The sequence below is a fragment of the Marmota flaviventris genome, chromosome 3, assembly GCF_047511675.1.
Source record: "Marmota flaviventris isolate mMarFla1 chromosome 3, mMarFla1.hap1, whole genome shotgun sequence".
Taxonomy (NCBI): Eukaryota; Metazoa; Chordata; class Mammalia; order Rodentia; family Sciuridae; genus Marmota; species Marmota flaviventris.
The window spans coordinates 122,415,648-122,443,405 of NC_092500.1; the positions used below are offsets into that span (position 1 = coordinate 122,415,648).

Sequence of the window (27,758 nt, forward strand, 5' to 3'; positions counted from 1 at the left end):
CAGATATTTTAGTTTTAATAGTAACCAAGAGCTTTAATTCTCATGTGTGCTCGTTATTTTATTCTGAACTGATTCTTCCTCTTGAGTTCTGTTAGTATGGACCCCAAGTTTTTAGTTGTCCTGTGATCTAGCTCAGCTTTTTAAAGAATATCCTGAGTGAACTTTCAGGTAGAACTGCTATTTCTGTGCTGTGATTATAAAAGCATTTAGTTTTGTTTGAGGGGTAGTGGCCTGGGGTTAATATAAACTGGTTTTCATTCCCAGGGTGCTTAACTCCCTTTTCTGGAGACCAACTAATCTGACACTTAAATGAACCTGCTTTTGAATGACTTGTACTCGACCCAAGTTATTCTCTGGCTTTGATCGGTTGCCACCACCTTGTCCTTTAGTACTGCTCCTTTGTCTTACTTCATTAGAAGCTGACCGTGGAATGTGAATAAAAGTCTTTTGTGTTCACATTCATTTTTTAGTTTATTCTTTTTTTTTTTTTTTTAAATTCTTCTCCCAACTTAGTTGGATGCTTAGTTCTTTAAAAAATATACATAATCTTTTTAGCTGGTAATAGTCTATTTGCCTTTATTCGGGTTACTGATATGTTTGAACTTCTTTCCTTTGTTGTTCTTTTCCTCCTTCTTTTTGTAGTCTTCCTCTTTATTCTTACTGGCTTTTATATCTTAAGTCCTTATTTCTCAGGCTTGTCTTACCTTCCCTACTGGTTCCACCATTTCTGGTCTTTTAATGGTTGCCTTTAGATTTTCCCATTCATACCCGTTTTAGTCAGTTTATGACGATGGACTGGGCAGGTGAAACCACACGTTTATTTCCTCACAGCTGTGGAGGCCAAGTCCAAGATCAAGGTCTTCCCAGTCTGCTTCCTGGTTTGCAGACTGCTGTCTTTTGGTTACATCCTCCCACGACTAAGAACAGACAGTAAGAGCTCTTGTGCCCGAGTATGCTTTTGTTCTCTCTTTTTCCCTCTGTACTAGGGCATTCTACCACTGAGTTCATTCCCAGCCCTTTTTATTTTGAGACAGCATCTTGCAAGGTTGCTGAGGCAGGTCTCCACCTTGTGATCCTCCTGCCTCAGCCTCCTGAATCACTAGATTACAGGTGTATGCCACCAGGCCCAGCTAAGAGCTGTCCCTTCTCTTGGGTCATTCATCACATTCATGAGGGATTGACCCTAAAATCTAATCATCTCCCACAGGCCCACCTCCCCAAAATACCAATTTTAGGGAGACACGGATATTCACCCTACAACACCTAATGAAGAATAACGTTGTTAATGTCCCCTCTCGAAAAATACAGGAACTTATGTTATCATTGTCTGTCATCTTAGTCTTTTTTTTAAACCACTTGATGTGGACATTATTGCCTCCACTTGTCATTCAGGCAGTGTTTGCTAGCTTTGCTGCTCATCGCTTCTTTTACATCTCAGACCTTCTTTCCAGAATTATGTTTTCTGGTGTGTGTGGCTAGGCTGATGGTAAAGGTGATCTTAGTGCATACAGTTTTGGTTGGACGGTTCTTCAACACTTGGAAGATGTTAATCTATTCTTATTTGGGCTTTCATTGTTCCTGTGAAGAAGTCCTGGCCCGTCAAGTGGCGTTCCACATTTACATCTTTCTCTATAACTGTTCCGAAAATCTTCGCTTTGGTTTATCTAGGAAGATTTTTTTTTTAAATTATCCTATTTGATATGCATTGTGTTTCCTTTATCTGTACATGGGTGTCTTCCCTCATTTTTGGAAAACTCAGCCATTATCTCTTTTTTTTTTGAAAGAGAGAGAGAGAGAGAATTTTTAATATTTATTTTTTAGTTTTCGGCGGACCCAACATCTTTGTTTGTATGTGGTGCTGAGGATCGAACCCGGGCCGCACGCATGCCAGGCGAGCGCGCTACCGATACCACATCCCCAGCCCCAGCCCCAGCCATTATCTCTTTATGTTTATTTTCTCTGTTTTCCATTTTACATGTTTATTTTCTCCATTTTCTACCTCCAAAGATTTCATCTCTGAAAGATGGAATCTTTGGGAGGTGATTAGGTCATGAGGGTGCAGCCCTTGTGGGTAGGATTATAAAAAGGGGGCCCTGAAGAGCTCTTATATTCTGCCATTTGAGCACATAAGGGGAGAAGTCAGCACTGTGTACCCTGGAAGAGGCCTTCACCAGAACCCAGCCATGCTGACACCCTGATTGTGAACTTCCAGCCTCCAGCACTGTGAGACATGAATGTTTGTTGTTTATAAGCCATCTAATCTCTGGTATTTTGTTACAGTAGCCTGAACTAAAACAATGCATGTGGGGAATTCTCATTCTTTCCCGTTCATCACCAGTATATCCACATTCCTTCTCCTTGTATCTGTGCTGCATTCTGGGTAGTATGTGCAGCTTTGTCTTGGAGTTCATTACACCTCCCCTCAACCACATCGCTCAATCCACTGAGGGAATTTTTTTTTCTTTTCTTTGCATTCTGTTTTTCCTTATTAAAAGATTTATTTTATCTTTTAGAAAGCCATCTGGTTGTTTTTAATGCTTTCTGTTAATTGCTTATCTTTCTGAATCTGTCTTTATGGTAGGGACCAGACAGATGTGAGCAGTGGAAACATGAGGTTAAGGGAATAATTCTATAAAATGAGTCTCGTGTGCTGACTCTCATGTGGTTTCTTTTTTAAAAAAGCAATTTGCCTGCAGCCCTGCCTGGCATAACAACCTGTTATCTGCAGGAGAAATGCAGGCCTAAAATGCCAATAAAAACATTAGTTACCCTATAAGGGGAGAATTTTGTGACCCTTCCACAGACCAATCCCAGAACTCTGAAAGGTAAGGATAATTCCCCTGACCATAACATCTCTAAGAACAAGTTCCAGTTAGAACCACTCAGCACAGGACAAACCAACCTAGAGTTCCCATGTGCAGAGAAAACTTGAAAGTCTGCTGTCATCCTGCTGTCTGTCAGTCAAAAGTCAAGAGGTGGACCTGGGTGGGTCTTTCTGGAAACGTCTCTGGGACCCCCAATATAATCAGAGGGTAGGAGAGGCATGCCATCCTTCTCCTGAGAGGACCCGCTCTCTCCCTTTTCCTATCCCTTCTAATAAATTCATGCCTGTTACTCTGAGCAACACATCTGAAATCTTTCTGGTATGACCAGGAATATTCTGCCTATAACATTTATGTCTTATTCATAATTAATCTCATAGCTTTTCTTTGCTGATTTCAGTGTGTGAATTCTTAGTGATTCTAAATCTGTTCTTTTTTTCTGCTGACTCTCATTCATTATTATGACTCTCCTTCATTCATTATGGATTATTTTCTTGTGTATGTGTTGAATCTTTGGCTGAACTATTATTTGCTCTAAAATTAGTGGAGAGCTTGTTATCCTCTGTTGTGAGTGGTTTGTTCTGAGCAGGATTTGCATTTGGCCACTGGCCTGAGATGACAGTAGCCTCCTTCCAGGACCCCTTGCTTCAGTGCAGTTTGGTCCTCCCACCTTGCTGTCCCATGAGCAGGCCTCCTCCAGAAACCCTTCCAACCTGAGCTGATGTTGCAGCAACTCCAAATTTCCCATGTCACTTTTCACATTTCAGCCCAGGTGTCTTTGATGGCTCGGCTTTGTCCCTTGGGGATTTCCTTGCATTCTATGAGCCCATTCACGCCAAGCATACATCACTTAATTATTCTGTAATAATAAATCCCTTCTCAGTATCCAATCTGCTTTTTCTTCTGGAAGGAAGTGTAGGTTTCATAGTGTTTTTTTTTTTTTTTTTTTAAACGAAAAAGAAAGGGAAGGGGGCAGGGAAGAAAGAAGTACCATCATTATAATATTGAACATTTGGACAATGGAGATATTGTAGGCAAAACTTTAGGTAATGATAGCAGCACATGTAGGGTCAGAGCCACCATTTATAAAATGCAACTAATGAGGACATGGGCAAACAAAAAAGAGGGAAGAGCTAAAACCGAGATGTTCTTAGCATCACCTTATTCCCATCAGGCAAACAACTCTTTGGAAAACATTTGAATCTGTGAGCCTTGATAGAATCATAGCGTAACTTCACAGTAGGTACTGTCGGCTCTCTGAAAAGTCGTGTGGAAAAGTGCATGAGGAAACCTTTCATTAAAATAGAGATAGGCACAGTTTCTGATCTCTTATCTGTGGCTTTATCTGTACCCCTCAGTTATGTTTTTGAATGCTTTGTTTCACCACAGGACAAGGAATAGATGAACCTCTTTCAGAGACTGGATTTAAACAAGCGGCTGCTGCTGGTAGATTTATGAGTAAAGTGAGGTTTACTCATGCTTTCTCCAGCGACCTCACGCGGGCAAAGCAGGTGAGTGTAGGGTGAAGGTTTAGGCTAAGAGGTCCCAAGTCTCAACAAGTGTATAAGCTTGAAAGATCTGCCACCAGAGCCCGCAGGGAATTAAATCACATAACAGCACCTCCTCCCCACTCTCTCATTTCCATGTGAACTCTTTCCTTTTCTTCTCGTTGAACTTAGTTTTTTGTTTTTTTTAATTTTTAAGTTAGAGGAGCTTTGGAAAAAAGTGCTTAACAAAAAATAAAAATAAGGTATCAGGAAAAATCCAGGAGAAATGACAGGCAGGAGATTAACCCACAGTCACATCAGATAATAGAAAGGCTAGCAGAGTAAAAAAAATTCTGATTCCATAAAGAAATATGTGATATGATATAAATGTCTTTAGGGAACAGATCTCTATAAAAATGACACCCAGATTTTATTAAAAAGAACCAAATCAACTTATTAAAACTCAATGGAAGGAGACTTTTGTGACTAACTATGAGGGAATAATAGGATTGGAATTTACCTCCCTGTGTAAACAACTAGAAAACTCAACAATAAGTGCAAAATCTCCGCGAGGCTGGGGTTGTGGTTCAGTGGAAGACTGCTTGCCTAGCACATGTGCGGCACTGAGTTTGATCATCCGTACTGCATATAAATAAAGGTATTGTGCCCATCTACAACTAAAAAAAGTATATGTTATTTTATATATATGTATATATTATATACATGTAATACACTTATTTATAATTTTCTTCCAATCTGTGGTTTGCCTTTTCATTTTACAAATGGTACTTGCAAAGAACAGACAACTTTTACTCAAATAAAATCCAGTAAGTGAGACCTTGGACTTCAGGCATATCGTGGCTCTGTGATGCCTAGATGAGATGGAACAAATAAGTTGAGCCCCAGGATTGTCCAAAGCCATTTCCAGACTCTGGTAGGGGGCACAAAATAGAGCTCGGTGGTGCCCGTGATTTGAGGAGGGAAAGCATGGAATTTGGGGATATTAAGGTGACTAAAATTTGAGGTTCAGAGAAGTAGAAGAGCTAGACAGAGAAAAAACTCTAGAAGTATACATAGCAGTCTGCTTAAATATGTCAAAATACGTTCTTCTGTCATGGATAACTAAAATGAACAAATTTTTAAAAATTCAACCAAAAAGAAGCTTCTTTGGTGGACTGTTATCTGCGTATGGGTGGAATGACACTGCATGAGAACAAACAAGACACAGCTGTAGAGGAGGGACTGGTTCCTGGGGAGGGAAAAGTGGAGTGATTCCTAGAGCTCACAGAGGGTGGGGAAGCACGTGAGTCCCCACCAGTCAGCGTGCAGGGATTTTGTGGAATACACAGGGCACGCAGTAGTGATTCCAGAATGATCACTTCCTAGCAGTAAATAAGGAAGAAAAATGAGGAGAGAAATAGAAGATAAAAACCAAAAATCTTTAAAAGGAACAAGGTTGAGCTCTATATGTGTATTATGAATTGTAATGCGTTCTGTTGTCGTATATAGCAAATTAGAATTTAAAAAAAGAACCAGATTGATCTAGAGATGAAAAGTATGATGTCCTGAAATAAAAATGTCACAAGATGGACTAACAGGGTAGGCACTGTAGAAGAGGTCATTGAACATGAAGACTTAGCAATAGAACATTCCGAATTTACTATGGAGCAGAAAGAAAGAAAGAAAGAATAAAATAGGAAGATAACCAGTCTCAGCGAAGTATGGAACAGTGTCAGACAATCCAACACACATGTTGGTTGGGAGTCCTGAGAGGAAAATGGGGAAAAGGAGGTAGGAGTGAGTACAGGAATTTTTAGAAGTATATTCTGAAGGTATAAAGATTGAAAATACTTTGAAAACTAAAAAGAAGACTTTTTTTTTTTTCTCAAGCAAAATTGGAGAGGCCAAAAATAGAGCTACCCTTATATAGTCAATTATTGGTTTTATGTTTTTGGTCAGTAGGATTTTGACAAAGGTCCTATAGTAATTTATTAGATAAGGATAGTTTTTTCAATAATGATGCTGACACAACAAACATGAACGTCAACCCTTACCTTGCACCACACACAAAAACTAATTTGAAATTGATTATATAAACTGGATTTTATTTGAGTAAAAGTTGTCTGTTCTTTGCAAGTACCATTTGTAAAATGAAAAGGCAAGCCACAGATTGGAAGAAAATGTACATATATATATATGACACTGTGTGCATATGAATTCTTTCTACTCAGTAATTAGACAAACTTTAAAAGGGGCAAAAGATTTTAATTAGAACAGGAACTCCATAAAAGAAGATGCATGCAAAGACAATAAAAATTATACAAATGAAAAGATGTTTGGCATCCTCGATCATCACATAAATGCAAATTAAAACCTCAGTGAGATACCACTGAACATAATATTTGAATGACTAAAATGTGAAAAGATTGTAGAGTATCTAAAAGTCACATATTACAGGTGAGAATGTAAAAGAAACCAACTACTTTGGAAAATAGTTTAACATATGCTTATTGTTACCCAGCAGTTTAAGTCCCAGAGACTTATCCAAGAGAAATAAGAACGGATGTCTGCACAAAGACTTGTACACCATTGTTCAGTAGGACTTTTGTTTGTAACAGCCATATAATAGACTCTGTGTTTATCAGGAGGTAAATGGACAAATGAACTGTGGTGTGTTCATACGGTGGAATACAACTCAGTACTGAAGGTGGAACACTAGACATGCATCAACATGGATGAGTCTCTCAAAAACATGCTAAACAAAGGAAACCGGGCACTAAAGAGAACATAATACATGATTCTGTTTATATGAAATTCTGGTAAAAGACTGATGTACAGTTATATAAAGCAATTCAGTGGTTGCTTGGGCCAGGGGTGAGAAGGATTTACCGGCATGGGTATGAAGATATATTTTGGGGTGATAAAATTCTTCTGTATTTTAAGTTTTGGCACTTAGATGGGTGTATAAATTTGTCAAAACTCAAATGAACTGTAGACTTAAGATAGATGTATTTTACTGTTGTAAATATGTATCGATAAAATCAGTTTAATGCAGGGAATAAGTTAGGAAAAACCTCAATGAATATACTGAGTTACAGATTACACACAGCTGACATGATTGTTAAGACAGTAGACCTAAGGGCGACATATATGACTGATTTGAAAGACATGAGGAACATGGTGGGAAGTTGTAATGTCTTTCAAGAGGAGACGTCCGAGAGTGAGGATGAGGCAATATTCAAAGAGGTCATAGTTGGTCTTACAGAATCATTAAAAGACAGTGGATCTCAGATCCAGAAAGTGTAACCAGTCCCAATTGGTAAATACAAAAGAAATCCACCTCTATATTCATCGTAGCCAAGCCAAGATTCCAAAGAATAAGGAAGACAAACATCATTCACTAGTCAAGCAGTTAGGCTGTCTACAGGTCTGTCAATGTCAGTAACAGCCTCTTCAGTATGCTGAGAGAGGGCAAGGATTAACCTAGGGTTTTAAACTTTTTCTAGAAAACAGGTGAAGACCGTTCAGACAAACAGACCCTCAAGGCATTTTCAAAAAAATATTGAAAATAATTCTAGAAGGAAGGTCCGAGTTTCAGAAAAAGATCAGTGAGCAAAGAAATTGGCAAAGGTACACATAACATAGATAAATACAAAGAAATACAACATGCATATGACAGTAATGATAATGTCTAACTTACAGGGAGGGGATGAAAATGCAAGGTAGATGTGGACTTAAACAATTTCTGTAGTTTTGCAAATATGGTGTTTTATGTCCACTAAAACTAGCCAGATAAACTGAAAGAAGGAAACATGGACACAAATGAGCAAAATTAAAAGATAAACAGCCGCAGGAGTAACACACCCATGTTACACACAGGTGAACGATGACCCAGAATCTCAGCAGAGAACTGTAAACAGTAAATTTTAAACAAAAGTTCAAATTCTAGAACCAAAAATAGCACTGCAGTTGAGGCTAATGGATGTTAAATAGCAGTTTAGACACTTGAGTGGAGATTTAGGAAATGGAACAGGTTAGCCAACCTTTTCTATAAGGAGCCATGTGATATATACTTTAGATCTTGTGGGCTCTGAGCTCTCTGTCACAACTGTTCACCCCCACTGTTGGAGTGTGAAAGCAGCCAGAGACAATACCTTTGTGGAACTTGTGTCTGTGTTCCAATAAAACTTTATTTACAAAGCAGCTGACAGTTTGGATTTGGCTTGTGGGCTATAGTTTGCTAACATGTGAACTAAGAGATAGTTTAGCAGAAAATACCAGAGTCAGTCATGGAGAGACAAAAGGAGGAGCAGAACAGAAGGGGGACCATTTGTTATTGTTGGTTGGTTTTTGTGTTGCTAGGGAAGGAACCCTGTGCATGCTAGGCAAGTTCTATACCACTAGGGACATCCCCAGCCCAAGAGGCAGCATTTACACAGGAAATTTATTGCTTGTTCTTTGATCTTATTATAGTTTTTAGTTAACGAAAGTGTCATGTATTGTGTTGATGTTTCATAGTGATTAACATTTGTATAAGAAACAGTTGTGTTTTGCTTTGCAGACCATGCATGGGATTTTGAAGCATAACCTGTTTTGCAAAGACATGACAGTACAATATGATTCAAGACTTCGAGAAAGGGTAAGTGACTTATTTGTTGTGTATGCCAGATTTTCATTGCTGTGACAAATACCTGAGAAAAACAACATAGAAGAAAGATTTATTTTGGCTTATGGTTTCAGAAGTGCCAGTCCATGGTTTGCTGGTTCCATTGCTTTGGAATTGAGATGAGTGAGAACATCATATGGAGGAAAGCTGCTCACCTCATGGTAGCCAAGATGGAGAGAGAGAGTGGGGGAGGGGAGGGATAGAGAGGAGGGGCCAGGAACAAAATATAGTTCCCAAGGGAAAAATATAGTCCCCAATAACCTACTTCCTCCACACAGGCCTACCTGCCTAGCGTCCATAACCTCCCATTCAGTTATCCATGGATCAATCCACCAATGAGGTCAGAGTCCTCATGAGCCAGTCACTTCCCCAAAGCCCCACCTCTTGAACATTGGCACTTGTTATCAGTTCTTAAACTCATGAGCACTGGGGGGACATGCCTGATCCAAACTGCAGTATTTATACATCATGCTTTATCATAAAATTTCAGCTAGCCACCTCATTTTATAATGTGGCTAAAAATCAAGTGTAGTTCTACTGGGGTCTACTAAATGAGTCACATATTCTTTTACATATTCTCATAGTACGTGTGTGTGTGTGTTGCTGGGTGTCAAACCCAGGGCCTTGCACATATTAGGCAAGTGCTCTACCACTGAGCCACACACCCAGCCTGTATGTAGCACCTTTTAAATTACTAAAATTTTATGACATAAGATGGGATAAGCCTCTTGAATCATAAAAGGAGACACTTGTAAGAACTTGAAACAATATACAAGAGTTTAGAGTAAAAGGTGAAAAGTTCTCACCTCTCAGTCCTACTCCTCCCTTACAGGTATAAATAGATTTTTCTATTGCCCATTTTGTATGCCAGAAATGGGTCTTCCTGAGGATGACGTAGCAAAGTCATACAGTCAAATCATTAGATTTGAATCCAAGTCTCCTAGAGCAGTCTTGATTTTTATTGTGCTCTCTAATACTAACCTGTAAGCCCGTTAGCATCCCTGCCACCTCATGAATCTCTTCTTTACCTGGGCAGAAATGTAACAGAATGTGGAGGGCATTTTTAAAGAATGGCTTCCCATAACTTGCATGTGTTCTCTGTTATTGTTAAGAATGGATCTTAGAGCTACATCGTCAAGGCTGCACAAAGGGCTCAGTCTGTGCCTGAGAACCAGGGCTCAGACTCTTCAAGATGTTCTGACCTCTGAACCCTGAGCACACCTGTCATCATACAGTAGGAGAAAGCATCATCAGTGGGCGTGGCCACCTTTTTCACTTTGTCTCTGTTCCTGGAGTAATTTCATCTCCTATGGTTTTAGTTGGTGAAATCCCAATGATTTCCAAATCTGTGATTAGCTGAGATCTCTTACCTGAGCTGCATGTTCACTATCAGACTGCCTACTGTGGGGTTTCTGGTTTGTATGCTCTGCACCTGTTTTCTGCTCAGTGGGTGTTCTGCCTGTACCCCAGGCTGCTCCTCTTTACCCTATTGGTTGAGTCATTGATTTTTTGCTCTTTGTCTCTTATGCCCCACCACCTACCACAGGCAGTCCTACTGTGTTCTCTGCAAACCCCTGCTGCCATCCTGGAGCAGCTCAGTGTCGTCTCCTACCTCAGTCCCTGTGATAGTCATTCTCTTCTTTCCTGTCTTGCATTCTCTTTTCAAACCTAATCTCCAACTGCAACCTGAATAATCCTTTGCAGAACGGTTCACTAATTCTCTTAAACCTGGGTCCCAAGGTACTGTGTAAACTCATCTGTCACCTCCTTGCCTTCTCTTCCTCCCTGGTACTTCACGTTGTAGTCTCAGAGTACTGGTTGGGCGTTGGCATGGTGTTTGCCACCTGCTAGCATTCTTTCCAAGCACTGCAAATTCATTCAGCTTCGTAACCTACTGGGTGAAGACTGAAAAACCTTACGTTTTAATTCACATTTTATAGATGGCAGACATCAAAGCACACAGAAGTCAAGTCTATGCCCCCAATCACATAGCCACCCAGCCCTGCAGTCCATACTCTGGAACGCTGATCATGGGCCTCGGGCTCTTCTCTGAATCACCCAAATTCTTCTGGCAAAAGAGCCAGCCTCATGAACTTCTGGCCTGTGCTCCACTCTGCTCCCCGATCTGCCAGTTTCTACTCACCTGTCAGGCTTTGACCCTCTGTGATTCCCCCATCCAGAGGAGTCATCTCCACAGGTGTGCCTGTGTCCTTCGTTTTCTCCATTGTGCTCCTTGGTCAGCAGCTCACCACACTGGTCTCTGCACAGGCGGGCTCAGCCCTGTGGCCTCAGTGCCCAGTTTGCTTCATGGTGGCACTCAGGATACTTAATAAAGGAAGGTTTCCATTCCTCTGAAATCAAAGCAAGTGATAATTCTTACTGATCCCTTTTGTAATAGAAATTGCTTTGTATATACCTGGAGACATGAATTAGGCATTGAGGATTGCAAGAATGGCTGACTTCGTAGCAAAACATGCATATATTCTTATAAAATGGTATTTTACTCACGGATTTCTATCTGATGATGGTATGAGGATCTTTTGGCATCATCTGTGCAAAGTATAACAGTTTTTTTTCTTTAAATTCATTATTATGCAAGCAACCCATTATCTGTATAAGGAATTAAAAGTGACTTGGGGAGAAATACAGTTAAAATCTATACTACCCCCAGATAAACACTGTGAACATTTTTGGGTATGTGTGTTCTTAATTTTTTTCCCCCTGCTTGTGCATTTTTCTAAATGGAATTCTTTGTATTGCTTTTAAACTAGCATTTCTCATTTATTGTGTACTGACTGCTTTTCAGTGCCTGTAAATGCACCTTGATATAATCACCTAATTAGTGGCTTAATGGATATTATGTAATTTATATAACCCAGCAACTACTAATTAGCATCCAGGTTGTGACTAGATTTTCTGCTGATGTAAATAATGTTAAAATAAATATTTTTGCAGTTCATTCTTGGTACACCCATCTAACATACTTCTAGAAATGGACATTGCTGAGTGTGTACTTTTTCTTATATTAACTCTAAATTGCCTAGTTTAAATGGCGTTTCAAAAAGCCACGCCAACTTATATTTCCATGAGTGGTCTAGGAGAAAATATTTCCAAGCCACACTTGATGTTGTCAGTTTCTTTAATTTTACAATGCAATAGCTGAAAAATGGTGCCATTTAGTTTTTACATTCTTGGGATTCCTAATGAGGTAGTTTCCCCATGTTTCTTGGCCCTTTGATTTCATTTATGACTTGTATGTCCTGTGCTTGGGCTCAGTCTTCATGCGCCTAGAAAGCTAGCAATTTGGACTTGGATTTTAACTTTGCTGTTGTCTGTGAAAGTGAGGCTATTTGTTTAACCTCCTCGAAACTTGGCTTCCTCCCTTATAAACGTGGAGAAATACTTTTATACCTGCTTCAGAATTCTCTTATTAAGACCAAGTGAGAGAGTGTGTGGATGGGAGGTGGTCAGCATGGTGCCTTGCATGTGTTCTCTAGCCCAGGAGTCTGAGCCTGACCTTGTATTTATTCAGTAAAGCCCCGCCGTCTACTTAGCTTCAATGACTTCTTCCATACAACCCTCTTTGGACATAGTGTACCACTCAGGTTTCTGTTGTATTTTCTAAGGCTTCATGGCCTCCTATGATACTGAATACGTTCCTGTTATTGGGAAGAGAGAGGATACTAAAATAATATAGGAAACTAAGCTTATTCATGGAGCCATCTCAATTGGCCAAAAGTCTGAACTGAATTGTTGTCTTGCAAATTCACCTGAGGCACCTTTGTCTGTTGGACCATGACAGAAATATGGGGCTGCGGAAGGCAAGCCTCTAAGTGACCTGAGGAACATGGCCAAAGAAGCTGGGGAAGAATGCCCTTTCTTTACACCTCCCGGAGGAGAGACGTTAGACCAGGTATGTACGTACCACTGACCCGAGCTGCCAAGTTGGGGGACTTAACATTGTCGGAAAGGATGAATCTGACTCACTTGTAAATTAGACGTTTGTGAATTATAGCCAAGCAATTCAAAAGTTGCTTTGTTTATAACACAACTCTACATGATGTTATTTCTTTTTTCCTTTTTAAGGCATCCTCTCTTTCTCATTTGCTGCTAAGTTAGCAGCCATTACTGATCATGAATTTAAGGAAACCTCCTCTTTTATGGTACATCTAAGAAAAAATTGTTTGTGAAGCAGTAGCGAGCAGCAGTGGTGTTCAGGGGGAATAAGCAAATCACTCAAGGGCCAGGTCATTCTGGACATGAACTCTGGCCACTGCTGCCCAGCAGCTCTTGAGTGACATCCTCAAGTGCTCACACTTCTAATAAGTCATCATCTTTGAATTGTGTTATTGATAATTTTCCCTCTATTCTTTATCTTTGTAATTTTCTGATAAACTCTATTACCTTAGTAAGAAAAAGATTTGTTGTTGTTCCAGCTGAATTGAAGTGCCACATAGTTTCTTGGTGAACATGATTTTATGGCTTTCTGTTCACTTGTAGATTTCCTTAACCTAGTGCTCTGAAGTCAGAAATTAGAACAATATCCTACTCATCTGTATCCCTGGTTTGCCTCCAGAAATGTGGTAGGCACTTTCTTGTACCTGTGAAAGCCCCGACTGAATGATCGGAAATATAGATTGAGATTCATCTACTTAGGTGTCCTTACATTGACCCATTAGAAAAGCAGGCAGTTATGTCATGTTTATGTTTTCAGGAGATCATTAATGTCCGTTTATTTCACATTTTCTTTCTTTCCTTATAAGGTGGAAATGCGTGGAAAACAGTTTTTTGAATTTCTGTGTCAGCTAATCATGAAAGAAGCAGATCAAAAGCAACAGTTTTCTCCAGGAGCTCCAAGCAACAATCTGGAAACTTCTTTGGCAGAGATATTTCCTTTAGAAACAAACTACAGCTCTGAAGTTAATTCCGACAGTGGCGCTCCAGGATTAGTGGCCAGTGTCTTAGTCGTGAGTCATGGTGCTTACATGAGAAGCCTGTTTGGTTATTTTCTGACTGACCTTAAGTGTTCCTTACCAGCATCTCTGAGAAAATTTGAACTTTCGTCAGTCAGTCCCAATACTGGGATCAGTCTCTTCATCATAAGCTTTGAGAAAGGAAAAGAACCTATACCGAAGTGTGTTTGTATGAACCTACAGGATCATCTAAATGAAGTGACCAAAACACTCTCAGTTTAGATCTGCGTCAAAATTCTAACAGTTTTGAGCTTCTGAAGGGAGTGCCTTTGGCTTACTTTATTTCCGTCCTTTGCTAGTGCTAATTCGGAAATAGTTAAAAATCATATTATAAACTCTTCTGGAATGTCGGCCACATCACACAGTAGTGGAAAGCCATGTAGAATTGACTTATGTTGTCTTGAGTGCAGCCTGCGTTTTCCACCCTGCTTGATCCCATCTCTGAGTGATAAATGGAAGGAACTCAGTGTTGCAATTGGGGGATTCACATCCTTGCTATAGAAATTTTTTCCCCCTTTTAAAAAATGTTTGTTTGTGTGTTTGTTCTTTAATGAAAAAATTAGGCTATTTCATTGATTGATTCTTGGTAAGATAATGTTTATTTTTTACTATCACATCCAAGTCTTGAAAGAAAGAACTATTTATATTTCCCATTGCATATTTATAGTTACTGTTATATTTTGAAAGAAAAGTTCTTTAAATGGAAAATTCATACCATTATAAGTCTATGTATAAAGTAAAATGATAAAATGACACTAAAATCTTTTACTTAGAAACAAACTGTTGGATTTTTTTTTTTTTTCAAGAGGGCTTGAAATGTAGATGAATGCAGATTATTAGTGCAGAGCAACCTGGGGGAGGAGGTTAAGACATCATTTACTAAAACACATTACAGATGGAAGCTCTGAGCAGAAGGTAAAAGAACAGTGTGCTCTTTTATCTTGCAAAACACAAAGTCAGTGGAAGCCAAGAAAGTCCTCCAAAAAAGTTTGACTCAGAGAGTAAAGACCACTATCCACTTGCTTCTTCTTTAACCTGTAGGCTGAAGAATTTCCAGTTTGGGGAAGGCTTCAGAGAAAGTGAACAGTTGATAGTGGAACTATCAACTGTGTGGGAACCTCAGAATCTAGAGGGAGCTTCATTGAAAAGCATGGGGCAACTGTGGTTTTTTATGGAAGGTACAAATGAAGTTACCTCTGCTTTCCACAAGATGGCGCTGGAGGAAAGGAATTTTGACTAACCTAATTTGGACATCAGCTTGGTCCTTCAAAAGTCCTTGTCTAAATGAAGGCAGTGTCTTACAAGTAGTTTGCTTTAAGTAATCATGTTGCTGAGTGCCATAAATTTCAGCTTACAAGAGGATGAATGCTAAACCTGTCAGTTAAGGCTAAAATTACTTTTGGTTGATATCTCCTTTGAATATCATTTAAATCTTTTGTAAAGTTGTATATTTCAGCATTCTTGGTGTGTCCACAACTACCATGTTTTCTGCCAAGATTGGAAACAGGGTGTGAATTTGAGCACTGGAGGAAGTACACTAGAAATAAGTACTTGAAATGATAGCCTAAAAGAACAAATAATATCCTTATTCTCACCGTCCCAAAGTAATTCCTTTCTCTTTTTTTTTTCCTTCTTACATTGAGATGTAAGAAGAGTTTCCTTTAATTAATTCTCACAGTGCTGTTCCCCTGCAGAGGCCATCACTGCAGTGAGTGAGTGTCTGTGTTCATCTCTTCTTCTCATGTTCACCCCGTGTCTGCGAGGCAGCAGTATTGTTTGGTGCTTTAGAACTGTACATAAATATCATCGAGCTGTCTGTGTTCTTTATTTTTACCTATTCTGTGTTGGGGCACTCTCTATGTTGATATATATAGACCTAGTTAATTATAACCACTGTACTCTCATGAATAAATATAGCACATTTGGTTTATTATTCTACCAGTGGACATTTAGGTCTCTTCAGTATTTCTCCATTGAAACACTATGACAAGGAAGAATCTTTAGTCTGGCTCCTTGTGCAGAGTGGAAATTGTGCCAGATGTCTCTTCTTGGTGGCTGTGCTACTTGTCAATGCCACTGGCAGTACCAAGAATGCCTCCCTTCCATATCTTGTCAATACTCGGTACCATCTAACTGGTTTTTGCTAATCTTCTGAGTGAAAAACAGTATCTCACTATTTTATTAAGTTTTTCTGTGATTGTTAATGAGCCTGGGCATTTTTTTTTTTTTTTTTCAAATGAATGACAGTTCCGGTCTCCTTGGATTGCTGATTCACTGGTTTATGTTCTTTGCCTGGTTTTCTATTGGCTTGTTCAAGTCAAACCAGTATATCTTGTCCTTTTATGTGTGTGTGCACTTGGATCTTGAAGAAGCCTTTTCCATGATGAAATCGTGGAATAATCTTCTTTCTTTTCCCTTATATTTTTAGAGGGTTTTTGAATGTCAAATTTTAAAATTACCTGGATTTTATTTTTTTTAAGTATAAAGTATAGATTCAGTTTTATGTTGTTTTCCATGTGGGTGAAACAGTTACCCCAGCACATTTTTTTAATATTTATTTTTTAGTTGTAGTTGGGCACAAAACTTTATTTATTTTTATGTGGTGGTGAGGATCGAACCTAGGGCCTTTCACTTGCTAGGCAGGCACTCTACCGCTGAGTCACAACCCCAGCCCACCCCAGCGCATTTTTGCAAGTCTGTTCCTAGCCAGGCATGGTGCACCTGTAGTCCCCAGTACTCAGGAGGCTGAGGTGGGAGGAACACTTGAGCCCAGGAATTCAAGACTGTGGGCAACATAGCAAGACCTCATCTCAAATAAAATAAAATAAATGAATAAAAATAGAGTCTCCTGTCCTGTGATTCATCATTGTCACTCCCTTATACATCCATCTGTGCCTCTCTGTGGACTCTTCTGTCTTAGCGCTCTGTATTTCCACTTCAGTGTCTTACTGTGGTTTTGCAACTGAATGTCTCACAGGGTGAGTACTTCCTCTTCTTCATTTTTATGGTCATCTTTGTGTTATCTGTATACCTTTGTTCATATGAATTTTAGAATCATTTGGTTTTCAGAAAATTTCAGTTGCAATTTTTTTTAATCACATTTCTTTACTTATCAAGTCATTCAGTAAATATTTTTTGAGTATGGCATGTACATCCTAGGATAGCATAAGAACTCAGAGCTATTATAAGAACTGTGAATATGAAGCAAGGAGCTCAAAATACAGTCCTCATCTTTGTGGAATTTAGAGTTAAGGAAGACAGCAGTGAGTGCTATGAAGAAAAAGAAGAAAGCTGGGGAATGGGGCCTGGAGGGAGATGTGAAGCTTTGTTCAGGATGAACAGGAAGGACTGAGGTGGTACCAGCATATACAGGCAGGGGAGTGAGCTCTAATGATCTCTGGAAGAACCTTCCCACAGACAGCACAAAGGCCCCAGGAGGAACCATGCTTGGGAGGTTTGCCTGGAAAAGGGAATGGGATGGGAGTGGAACCTTGTGTGGGCCTCCCAACTAGGGGCCTGTGCTAAGGTCTTGGGCTCTTACCCAAGCAGGTTGGGAAGGCTGGGGAATTTTTGAGCAAAGTGACAGGATCAGATTTATTCAGTAGCCTTACCCTGGTTGCTGTGTGGACAACAGACTGTAGGGGGCGCTATAGGAACATAATGCTGGAGGCAGCCAAAGCAGGCAGCTGTGCCACTTGAAAAAACAGCCAGGGACATTAGCAGGTCAGAGAGTCCCCAGTGATAGACAAACCTGGACACTGGGTTCCTAGATTAACTTGGAGAAGAACTGTCCTCTTCCCATCTGTGAACATCATAGATCATTTTTTCTGGGTCTTTTACTCAGTAAGGTTTTGTCATTTTGTTTGTAATGTTTTGCCTGCATTTTTTTTTTTCCTTAGAAAAGTTTTAGGTTTATGGCAAGATTGGGAGGAAGTACAGAGATTTTCTGTATATCCCCTGCCTCACCCATGTGCAGCTTCCCCAACAACTACATGCCTTACCAGAGTGGCACTATTTGTAACAATAACAAGTCATTGATATATGATGGTTACCTAAAAGTTCAGTTTACATTAAGGTTCACTTGGTGTACATTCTGTGGGTTTGGACAAATGTGTGACATGTATCCACCATTATAGTGTCATACAGAACATTTTCAGTGCCCTAAACATTCTCTGTGCTCTGTGTATTCACCCTCTCTTGTCTTCCCTGGCTGTTGGGTTTAGCCGTAGGCCTGGCAAGGGGAAGGGACACTCCCTCAACTTCAGTTTCCTACACAGCTTCCTCTTTAATGCTTTTTAACTGAACTATTTTCCCATTAAAAGCCTGTTTTACCCGGCATCTTTATTTTTCCTATTGTGTTAGCTTCCCATCATTGTAACAAAACACCTGAGATAAACAACTTATAAGGAAGAAAAGTTTATTTTGGCTTACAGTTTTAGAGGTTTTAGTCCACAGTTGGTTGGCTTTGTTTTTGGGCCAGTGGTGAGGCAACACATTGTGGTGGTAGTGCGTGGTGGAGGAAATTGGTCATCTTGTGGTGGCCAGGAAGCACAGGAAGAATGTGAGCAAGAAAGAGAAGGAGCAGCTAGGCTCCCAATATTCCCTTCAAGGAATTCCACAGTGAACTACCTTCCTTCCGTTAGGGCCCTCCTCCTAAATGATATATTACTTCCCAATATCACCACAAGCTGTGGACTTAGCCTTCAATACATGCATCCTTGGGGAACATTCCATATTCAAACAACTATAGCAACTATCTAAAATTTCTTATAGTGTCATACCAAGCACATTATAGGCTTTCATTAGGGGAAGCACAGAAGGTAAAAATACTAAGTGAGGATACAACAGGGTCTTTAATCAGGCTCTTCTCATGGCTGACTTGGGCAGGAGATGCAATGTTTGGGTATTCCATTTAGAATAAATGTTTTTATATTATGTATACTTGCATGTATATGTATTTTTGCGTTTACACATAGTTGGATTTGTTAAGTTAAATGTTTCTATTATGTATCTCCATTCTGTTAAGGAAAAAAATCACAATTTTATCCAAACAGATCTTCTAGGTGAATATACTCAGCTGTAATCATCAACTTTATAAGGGCAGATGGCACTCACCAGCCTGGAAATTGAATGGGACTTGTTTTAGTCATCTTTCTGTTATTGTAAGAAAATACCTAAGATAATGAACTTATAAAGAAAAAGAAGTTTGTTTTGGCCCACAATTTTAGAAGTTTCAGTTCATGGTCGGCCTCATTGTTTTGGGCCTATGTTGAGGTGACACATCATGGCAGGAACTTGTGGAGGAAGAAAGCCCTCACCTCATAGCCAAGAAGCAAAAGAGAGAGGAGGGCAGGCTCCACAATCTCCTTTGAGGGCATGCCCCCAATGGAGGGTGTATTCCCAAGGGTCTAAAACCTCCTTGTAGGCCCCACCTCTTAACTGTCCCACCACCTTTCAATGTACCACCCTGGGGACCAGGGCTTAACACATGAGTCTTCGGGTGACGCTTCAGAGCCAAATTATAACAGGGTTCTATAACTATTACTCCTTAACTATTCCCCCATCTTTCTGTTGGTGCCTGTAAGTATAACTTTTGAGTTTACTCTTTAGCACCAGACACATACACAATTTTATATATATGTGGGAATAAACATGAAATCAGAAAAAATTGACTTAACAGTGTCTCATATTTTCTTTGTGTTTTATTTGTTTCATGATCCTGGAAGTTTTGAAGAATTCTGGCCAGATATTTTGTTGGCTGTCTCTGTTGGAATTTGTCTGGTGTTTTCCCCAGAATTAAGACTGTAATTGTGAGTTTTTGGAAGAAAGATCATTTTCATTGCATCATATCAGGGGCCCACTATAAACACAACTTGTTTCATTTGATTGTTGGTGTTGGCCTCAGTTATGTGGGTAAGGTTATGTCTGCCAGGTTCCCCTGAAGCAGGATTGCTTATTTTTCCATCTTTTTCAACAACATTCCTTGGAAGGAAGTAGATGTATGCACTCAAGGAGCGAGGACTTAGAGAATGGAAACTCTTTAAGTCTAGAAGAGCCTGAGGACACAGGACAACTGAAATTACCCAGAATTCCTCTGAAAGGAAGGTTTGCCTCTCATTCTCCTGTTGATTTACGTATTCTTTCAGTCATTGGTATCAGCTGGACTTGTGAATGGTGTTTTATACTGGGCTAAAATTCCATAATACTATTGTTGTTGCTCAGATTGTTCCACTTTAGCCATTGGGAACTCTTTCAGTTGGCCTCTGCCTCCATCATCTCAGGATGGTTTTTTGTTTTTAGCACTTCCATACTTCCCATCAGTACAAGATGCTCCAGGATCATCTTGCTTTATTTTGTGTCCCAGTCCTTGAATCAGCCATTTCTTCAAAAAGCTTTGGTTCCTTTTATTAGAGAATGGCATTAAAATCAAGGTCTGGGTGACAGGTGTGCTCATTACTTTTTTGAGTGTTATTTCTTTTAAGCCTTCTTCTCAGCTGACTGAGCAAGAAAATATGTGTGTCTATTAACCTTGTGTTATGGTTTAACTATGAGGTCTCCCTCCAAAACTCATGTAGAGACAATGAGAGGGCGTTCAGAGGTAAAACAATTGGGTTGTAAGAGCCTAAACCTAATCAGAACATTAACCCACTAATAGGAATTAACTGAGAGGTACCTTTAGGCAGTCAGGATGTGAGGTGGGTCCCTGGAGACATGACTTTGGGCTATATATTTTGTCCCTGGTGAGTGGAGCTCACTGCTTCCTTTCTGCCGTGTCCTGAGCTGCTTTCCTCCTCTACACACTTCTGACGTGATGTTCTGCTTCACCTTTTGAGTCAAGAGCACTGGAGTTGGCCATCTATGGACTGAGACTTTCAAAACTGGGAGCCCCAAATAAACTTTTCTTCCTCTAAGATTGTTCTTGTCAGGTCTTTGGTCACAGGGATGAAGAGGCGGACTAAAACACCATGTGCAGATACAGATCTGTAAGTATTTCTGTATGTAGCCAGCTCTATCAACTAACTAGGTCCTCTTGTTTGATGTGCATTGTAAATCAGCTTGTCCATTTAATAGCCTGCCTGTGGAGACTCTGACCTAGCAATGTTGAATCTTCCAAATCAGGAAGATCATGGATCTCCCCAAGTATTGATGACTTTAATTTCTCTCCATGATGCTTCATAATACATATTTTGTTAAATCTGCCCATAATTATTTTATGTTTTTGTTTGTGCTTGAGTATGTGACCTTGTTATGGATGGAATCCTCACATTAAACTTTTACTTTCCAATTGTTCATGCTGGTTTTTAACAGCCTATTTACTTACTTTGGTGCTGAGTTCTGAACGAGAGCCTAACACATGCTAAGCACACACTGCCATTGAGCTACACCTGTCTATTTTTTATATGTAGTGAATTTGCTCACATTGCATATTATTTTTAGTTTTAATTTAGTTCTGATAGTTGCTTTGTAGACTCCTTAGGGTTTTATACACTGACAAGGTGTTGTCTGAAAATAGAGAGATTTTGATATTTGTATTCCATTTGTTCCTTGCCTTTGCATTGCCTAGGACTTGCAAAACAGTTACATAGGAGCAGTGAAAGAAAGCTTTCTTGCCGTGTTCCTAATTTAAGATCAGGATGTTAAGATATGTCAACTACAGGTTTTTCATAGGTGCACTTTATTGGTGGATGAAATTCTCTTACATCCCTAGTTTGCTGAGAGTTTTGTCACAAATGAATATTAAATTCTGTGTAGTTTTTTCCTGCATCTATTGGACTGATGATGGTGATGTTTCTCCTTTGTTTTGTTACATTGGGAGAAAACGTGAATGTGAATGATACTGGCTTTCAAATGTCAACCTTTCATGCTTGGAATAAATCCTACTTGGTCCTGATGTATTGTTATCATTTTAATATATTGTTGGATTTGGTTTTCTCTATTTTGTTAGGGATTTTGTATCTTTATTTATAAGGATGATTTATAATTATATTTTTTTTGTAATTTCTTTGTCAATTTTTGGAATCAAGTTTATTCTGTCATTAATAATAATTAATTAATAATATTAATAATAATTAATAGTAAGCTGGGAGGCACTACTCCTCTGGAACATTTGGGTAGGACTGGTGTTATTTGAAATGTTTACTAGAATTCACTAATGAGACATCTGAACCTGGAGTTTTCTTTGTGGGATTTTTGTTTTGGTAATTATTTTAACTTTTTAAATAAATGTAGGGCCATTTTGTCATCTTGTGTCAGTTTTGGTAAGATTCACACTTTTTAAACAATTTATCCCTTTCCTTGAAGTCAAATTTCTTAGCATAAAGTTATTTTTGAAGTTCACGTATTATCTTTTTAATTTATGAAGGATATGTGGTGATTTCCTCTCTTCTATTATTCATACTGGCATTTCATATTTTCTTAATATTCCTTGCTAAAGATTTTTCAGTTGTATTAGTTTTTTTTTAAGCAACCTTTCATTTGTTTTCTAATTTATTGATTTCTTCTCTTTATGTTATTTATTTCCATCTATTTCTTTGGTATCTAATTTCCTTTTTTTTTTTCCCTTCCAAATTTCTTAAGGAAGAAACTTAGGATGATTTTGATCTTCCTTTTTTTTTAAAAAAATATAAGCTTTTAAAATATAGAGTTTCTTCTAAGCACCACTATTAGCTCCATATCACAAATTCTGATGTATTATGTTTTCATTATCATTTATTAGAAATATTTTCTAATTTTAGTTTAATTAATAATTAGTTTTGTTCTTTGATTTATGTATTATTTATAAATGTGCTATTTTTCATTTAACATATTTGAGGATTTTCCAAGTGTCTGCCGGTTATTGATCTCTAATCAAATGGCAGGAGAGCTTCTGAATTTTAAGTCAATAGGGACTTGTTTATTGGCCTAGCACATGACCTATCTTGATGGACATTGATTTGTACTTGGAAAGAGAATGTATTCTGTAGTTATTGCATTTAGTGGTCTATAAATGTCAACTCAATGAAGTTAGTTAACAAGGTTGTTCAGATACTTATATCCTTACTGTTTTTTTGTTACCTTCTTAATCAATTACTGGGAGAGGGGTGTGTGTATATATTTCCAGCTAAGGTTTGGGCTTGTCTGTTTCTCCTTTCAGTTTTGTCAGTTTCGCTTTCTGTATTTTATTTCTTTGTTTTTAGGGACATGAGCATTATGACTTTAATGTCTTCCTGATGAACTGGACCTTTTATAGTTACAAAGTGTTTCTCTATAGCAGTATTCCTTAACTTGAAGCCTATTTTGTATGACATTAATGTAGTAAGTTTCTAATTTTTATGCTCACTGTTTATGCTGGAGATCTTTTCATTCTTTCTTTTATAGGCAGATAGTTTGATATTTTTTCTAAGCCAGTGTGATCATTTCTGCCTTTAGTTGCAGTGTTCGGCTTATTTATATTTAATGTCATTATCGAATTGATCTGATTTAGTCTACCAACCTTCTGTTTGTCCCATTTGATTTTAGTTCTACTGTTCCTCCTTTCTTGCCTTACTTTGGAATAATTGAATATTTTTTGTGTTCTAATATTTCTGTTGGCTTGTTACCCATACCTCTTTTTAAATTATTATTTTAGTGGTCATCATAAGGATTATAACTTATCAGTCCATTTAGAGACTGGTCTTACTTTCACATATAGTTATAATCATGTGCACAAATCATTTCACTTGCCCTTTCCATATATTTATATCTACATATGTTATAAACCCCATAACATAGTATCATAGTTTTTGCCTTAAGCAGTCTTTTAAAGAAATCAGGGGAAGAAAGTACATAATGTATTAATTATTTAAATCTACAATTTTCTAGTAGGCTTTCTTTAATTCTAAATTTTCATCTGGTGTGATTTATTTTCAGCCTAGCAACAATTTATCTTAGTTTTTATTACGCCTTCATTTTGAAGTGTATTTTTCCTGCCTATATAATTTTGAATAGGTATCTTTTCTTTCAACCTTTTCAATGTGTCATGCCATTGTCTTCTGATTTTTATGGTCTTTGAAAATTGATCTAGAATTATTTCTTCCATTACTCTATAGTTGTTCCCTGATATTTAAGTATCATTTTTTTAGTACCAGCTTTCAGTGTTTTCTTTTGTTTTCAGAAGTTTGAATGTGGTCAATCCAAGTATGATCTTTGTATTTTTCCTTGCTTGGAGTTTTCTGAGCTACTTATACCAGAACATTTATGTTAAACCAATTTGGGAAACTTTTCAATCATCTTATTTTCAAATATTTCTAATTTCCTAACATTTTGTTCTTTTCTCTTTCTGGGGCTCAGCTTACACATATGTTGCGTAACTTGGTAGTGTCTCACAGATTATTGAGGCTCTGTTTGCTATTTTAAATTTATATTTTTGTCTGTTCTTCAGATAAGACAGTTTTATATTAATGTTCTTTACATAAGATAGTTTATATTAATATTCTTTATCTTAAATGACCTATTCTTCTCTTATCTTCAATCTGTTGTTAAGCCCATTCAGTAAAATTTTCATTTCAGATAGTCTGTTTTTGAATTCTAGAATTTTTTGTTTGGTTCTTTTTTCTTTCTCTGTGGAGATTTCCAATCTGTTTATTTATTATAATCATGACTTCTCTTAATATCCTCAAGCATATTTTCACTAGCTGCTTTAAAGTTCTTACCTGCTGATTCTAACATCTAGATTGGTTTCTAGTGACTGTTTTCTCTTGACTGTGGGTTAGTTTGCCCTGTGTCTTCTCATGTGTAGTTTTTGTTGCTGTTATTGATGTAGATGACATCATGTATTGAGTCTGGATCATGACATCTTCCTTTAAAGGGTATTAAGCTTTGTTCTGGCAGTCAGTTAAATTATTGCCCAATCCTTATAGTTTTGTTAGTATTATTATTATTACAATCCTATTAGAGGAAGTCTATTTCAGTTTTGAATTTAATTTTAGAGTATATTTCCTTTCTCTAGAGCTTAGGCCTTAGACTAAGACAGGCTTTTGAATGTCGATGCACTCAGTAAGTTCTTTTAACCTGGCTTGGTGAATCTTCGATGTTTTTCAGTGTTGTATGGTCTCTGGCGTAGCTTGCTGTCCATCTCCTAGTGTTATAGCCAGTGATCTTTCTTAGAATGCCTCACCTGTGTATGTGCTGCTCGGTTTTTGGCTAAAGACCTGCAGTGAATGCTCATGACAACTTCTGAAACTCCCCTTTTCATAGCTCCCTCTTTCCAGCTACCCTGCCCACAAATACATCTGCTTTCTCAGCTCAGTAAGAATGATCACCACTCTGCCTGGGACCCATCTCCCTACTTTGTATTCCTAAAGTAGAAAGCTAGGAAACATGGGATTCAACTTGTGAGTCTCCTTTCTCCGAAGGATCATAGTCCTGTGCTATTCCATGCTTGAAAGGACTGCCTCGTATTTTATTCTATTTATAAATTTTGGCAGGAGGGCGAGTCAATTATCCTAGAAATGAAAATGTGATATTCAATGTTAAATGAGTTAAGATGTTAAAAAAAGTTCTGTATAAACAATAAGTCTCTAAGCAAACACCTATATTACAGTGATATCTTTATTCAGCAAGGATTGGTAATCACGCAGACTTTTATGTATCATAAAACTGATTACACACCACACACAAGAGTATGCACATGTACACACACACGCACACAAGATATATTCACTTTTTTCTTCCCTTAGTCTCTCCTGTCTTCACCCCACCAATTGTTTTCAGTTAAACTTCAGCTGTTCTTTTCTTTATGTAAGGGAGAAATTTATGGGGAAAGAAAGGAACTCTTGTAGTCTGTGGGTGGGAAATAATCAGTCTGTTTTTTTCTCTTCTTCAAGGTTTAACTCTCTTTCTGTGAGGGAGCAAAAGTCTGATTATTCCCAAAGGATCATTTTAATGCTGCTCTACCTACTTTTGTAGGTGTTCAGGTGGCGTGATCCAGGAGCAAAGTTAAGAAATACCTGACCCATCCCTTTTATTTCTGAAATACCATGGAGGGGTAAAACCTACAAGCTGAGGCCAAGTCATCCGTTTTTATAAAACGTCTGGGGGGGGGGAAGTGCTTTTGAAACAGTAATAACCTGCCTTTGATAAGTCTGTTTTGTGTGATTAAAGAAATAAAGCCTGTTCCCTATGCTCCTATATCTATCTAGTGACTCTCCCTTGCTCTACTCTGTAATATGGAAGACTCTGGCACCCAGACTCTTAAAAGGGACATAATCAGAACAAAATTCCCTGTGTAGACTTTGTCAGAAGTCATTTGAATGCCAATCAAAATGGTGACCCTCTATGCTGAGTTCTTCCACAGTCATTATTAAAAGTGAGAAGCAGGTAACAACTAGGCTTGAGCCCATGTGAACTTGAACGGAGAGATTCAGATGTGTAATAAGCATCTTTGATTCCTGGTTTTTAGAGCTGGAAGGAGGTTAAAGAAGGAATGTTGAGAACACTAACTACAGAAAGAGAAAGTAGACTCTACCTTGCTGGCTGCTATCACATCTCACAGGACTGTAACACTGTGTTAAGTGCATTTGGTATAGTTTGGATCTTGCATGTCCCCAAAGCCCCATGTGTTGAAGGCTCAGTCCCCAGCCTGTGGTACTCTTGGGGAGGTGGTGGAACATTTCAGAAGTGGGGCATAGTGGGAGGTCGTAGGTCATTGGGGGTGTGCCTTTGAAGGGATGCCTCTTCCTCTCTTGCTTCCTGGCCATGAGGTGAGTGCCTTTGCATCATGCCCTGATGTGCTATCCCCCAACCAAAGAGCTAAAAGCAAGGTGTCCTCTGGATCATGGACTGGAACCTCCCAAACTATGACTCACATTAAATCTTTTATCTCAGTATTTGTCATAGTGGTGGAAAGCTGAATAACACAGCAAAACACCTGGTTTACTGAGGTATTGATGTGGTTGTGTCAGTGTACATTTTTAAATTAGAAATTCTCCTTTAAGGGGCTACTTTAGAGCTAGAGTGCTCTGAAATCCAGTATTGATAAAATTTTATTGTTTTCAATGATTAAGATGAATCAAAATTAAATGTGCTTATGAATGGAAAAAAACTTTGAATATTTAAAAATTCTGATAACCTGTATCGATTGTCCTTACTCCAGATTTTCTGAATGCTCCCCTCCCATAAACCCTTTAATTCCCACATCCCAACATGCTTTTATGTAGTAATGCAGAGAAAAGTAACAGAAGCTGAGAGAAATTTTATTTTCTTTTAAATGGAAGGAAGGAAAAAGTGGGATTACATTTTTATAAATATCTATAAATACAGAGTGAAAGGCAAAATCTTCCAAATAAATAAATAAATATGGCCATATGCTAAGGGACACAAGGAACTGCAGGGGCTACCTTGGCTCTGCCAAAAAGAAAACCCCCAATAGCTTGTGAGATTACAATCAGTTTTCTACCAAAGTCCTTTTGGGATTTCCCATCTAATTATCAGGAAGGAGAAAGCATCTATAGCTACTGTACAGGACAATGTCCCCAACAGGAAATGAAAACCATGAAAGAAATTATTCACCACGCCCCACTGTATATGCTGCTCTACACAGTTTGAGTATAGGAACTAGCCCTTCAAAATCATCAGTTCAAAGTGGTCGTCCAGTGTTTCTCTGATCAGGAAAAAGAATGGATCAATCTCTAAGTCTGGGTACATGAAGGTGGCAGGAAAAATAAAAGGTGGGAAGAAGTTCGAATCTAGTTGTTAATATTCTGCACTTTAGGTGGTCATTTTAAATAGAGGTAGGAAAAGAGGGACCGTGCAGGAAGAGTCCAAGTCACTGGGAAAGACTAAGATGAGAGCT

The 27,758-nt window shown here is 38.5% G+C and overlaps 1 protein-coding gene across 3 annotated transcripts in view; it reads left to right on the top strand.

The window, feature by feature from the left end:
- Positions 1–27,758, top strand: part of Tigar (TP53 induced glycolysis regulatory phosphatase) — a 68,437-nt gene that overhangs the window by 7,375 nt on the left and 33,304 nt on the right. For 2 of the 3 annotated variants that reach the window (XM_071610337.1, XM_071610336.1), the window contains exons 3-4: positions 4,212–4,333; positions 8,871–8,948. In XM_071610337.1, the coding sequence (XP_071466438.1) occupies positions 4,212–4,333; positions 8,871–8,948 (200 nt within the window). Of the gene's footprint in view, positions 1–4,211; positions 4,334–8,870; positions 8,949–12,777; positions 12,889–13,738; positions 21,840–27,758 lie in introns of those variants that run through there. The other variant, XM_027951163.2, reaches the window with a different exon arrangement.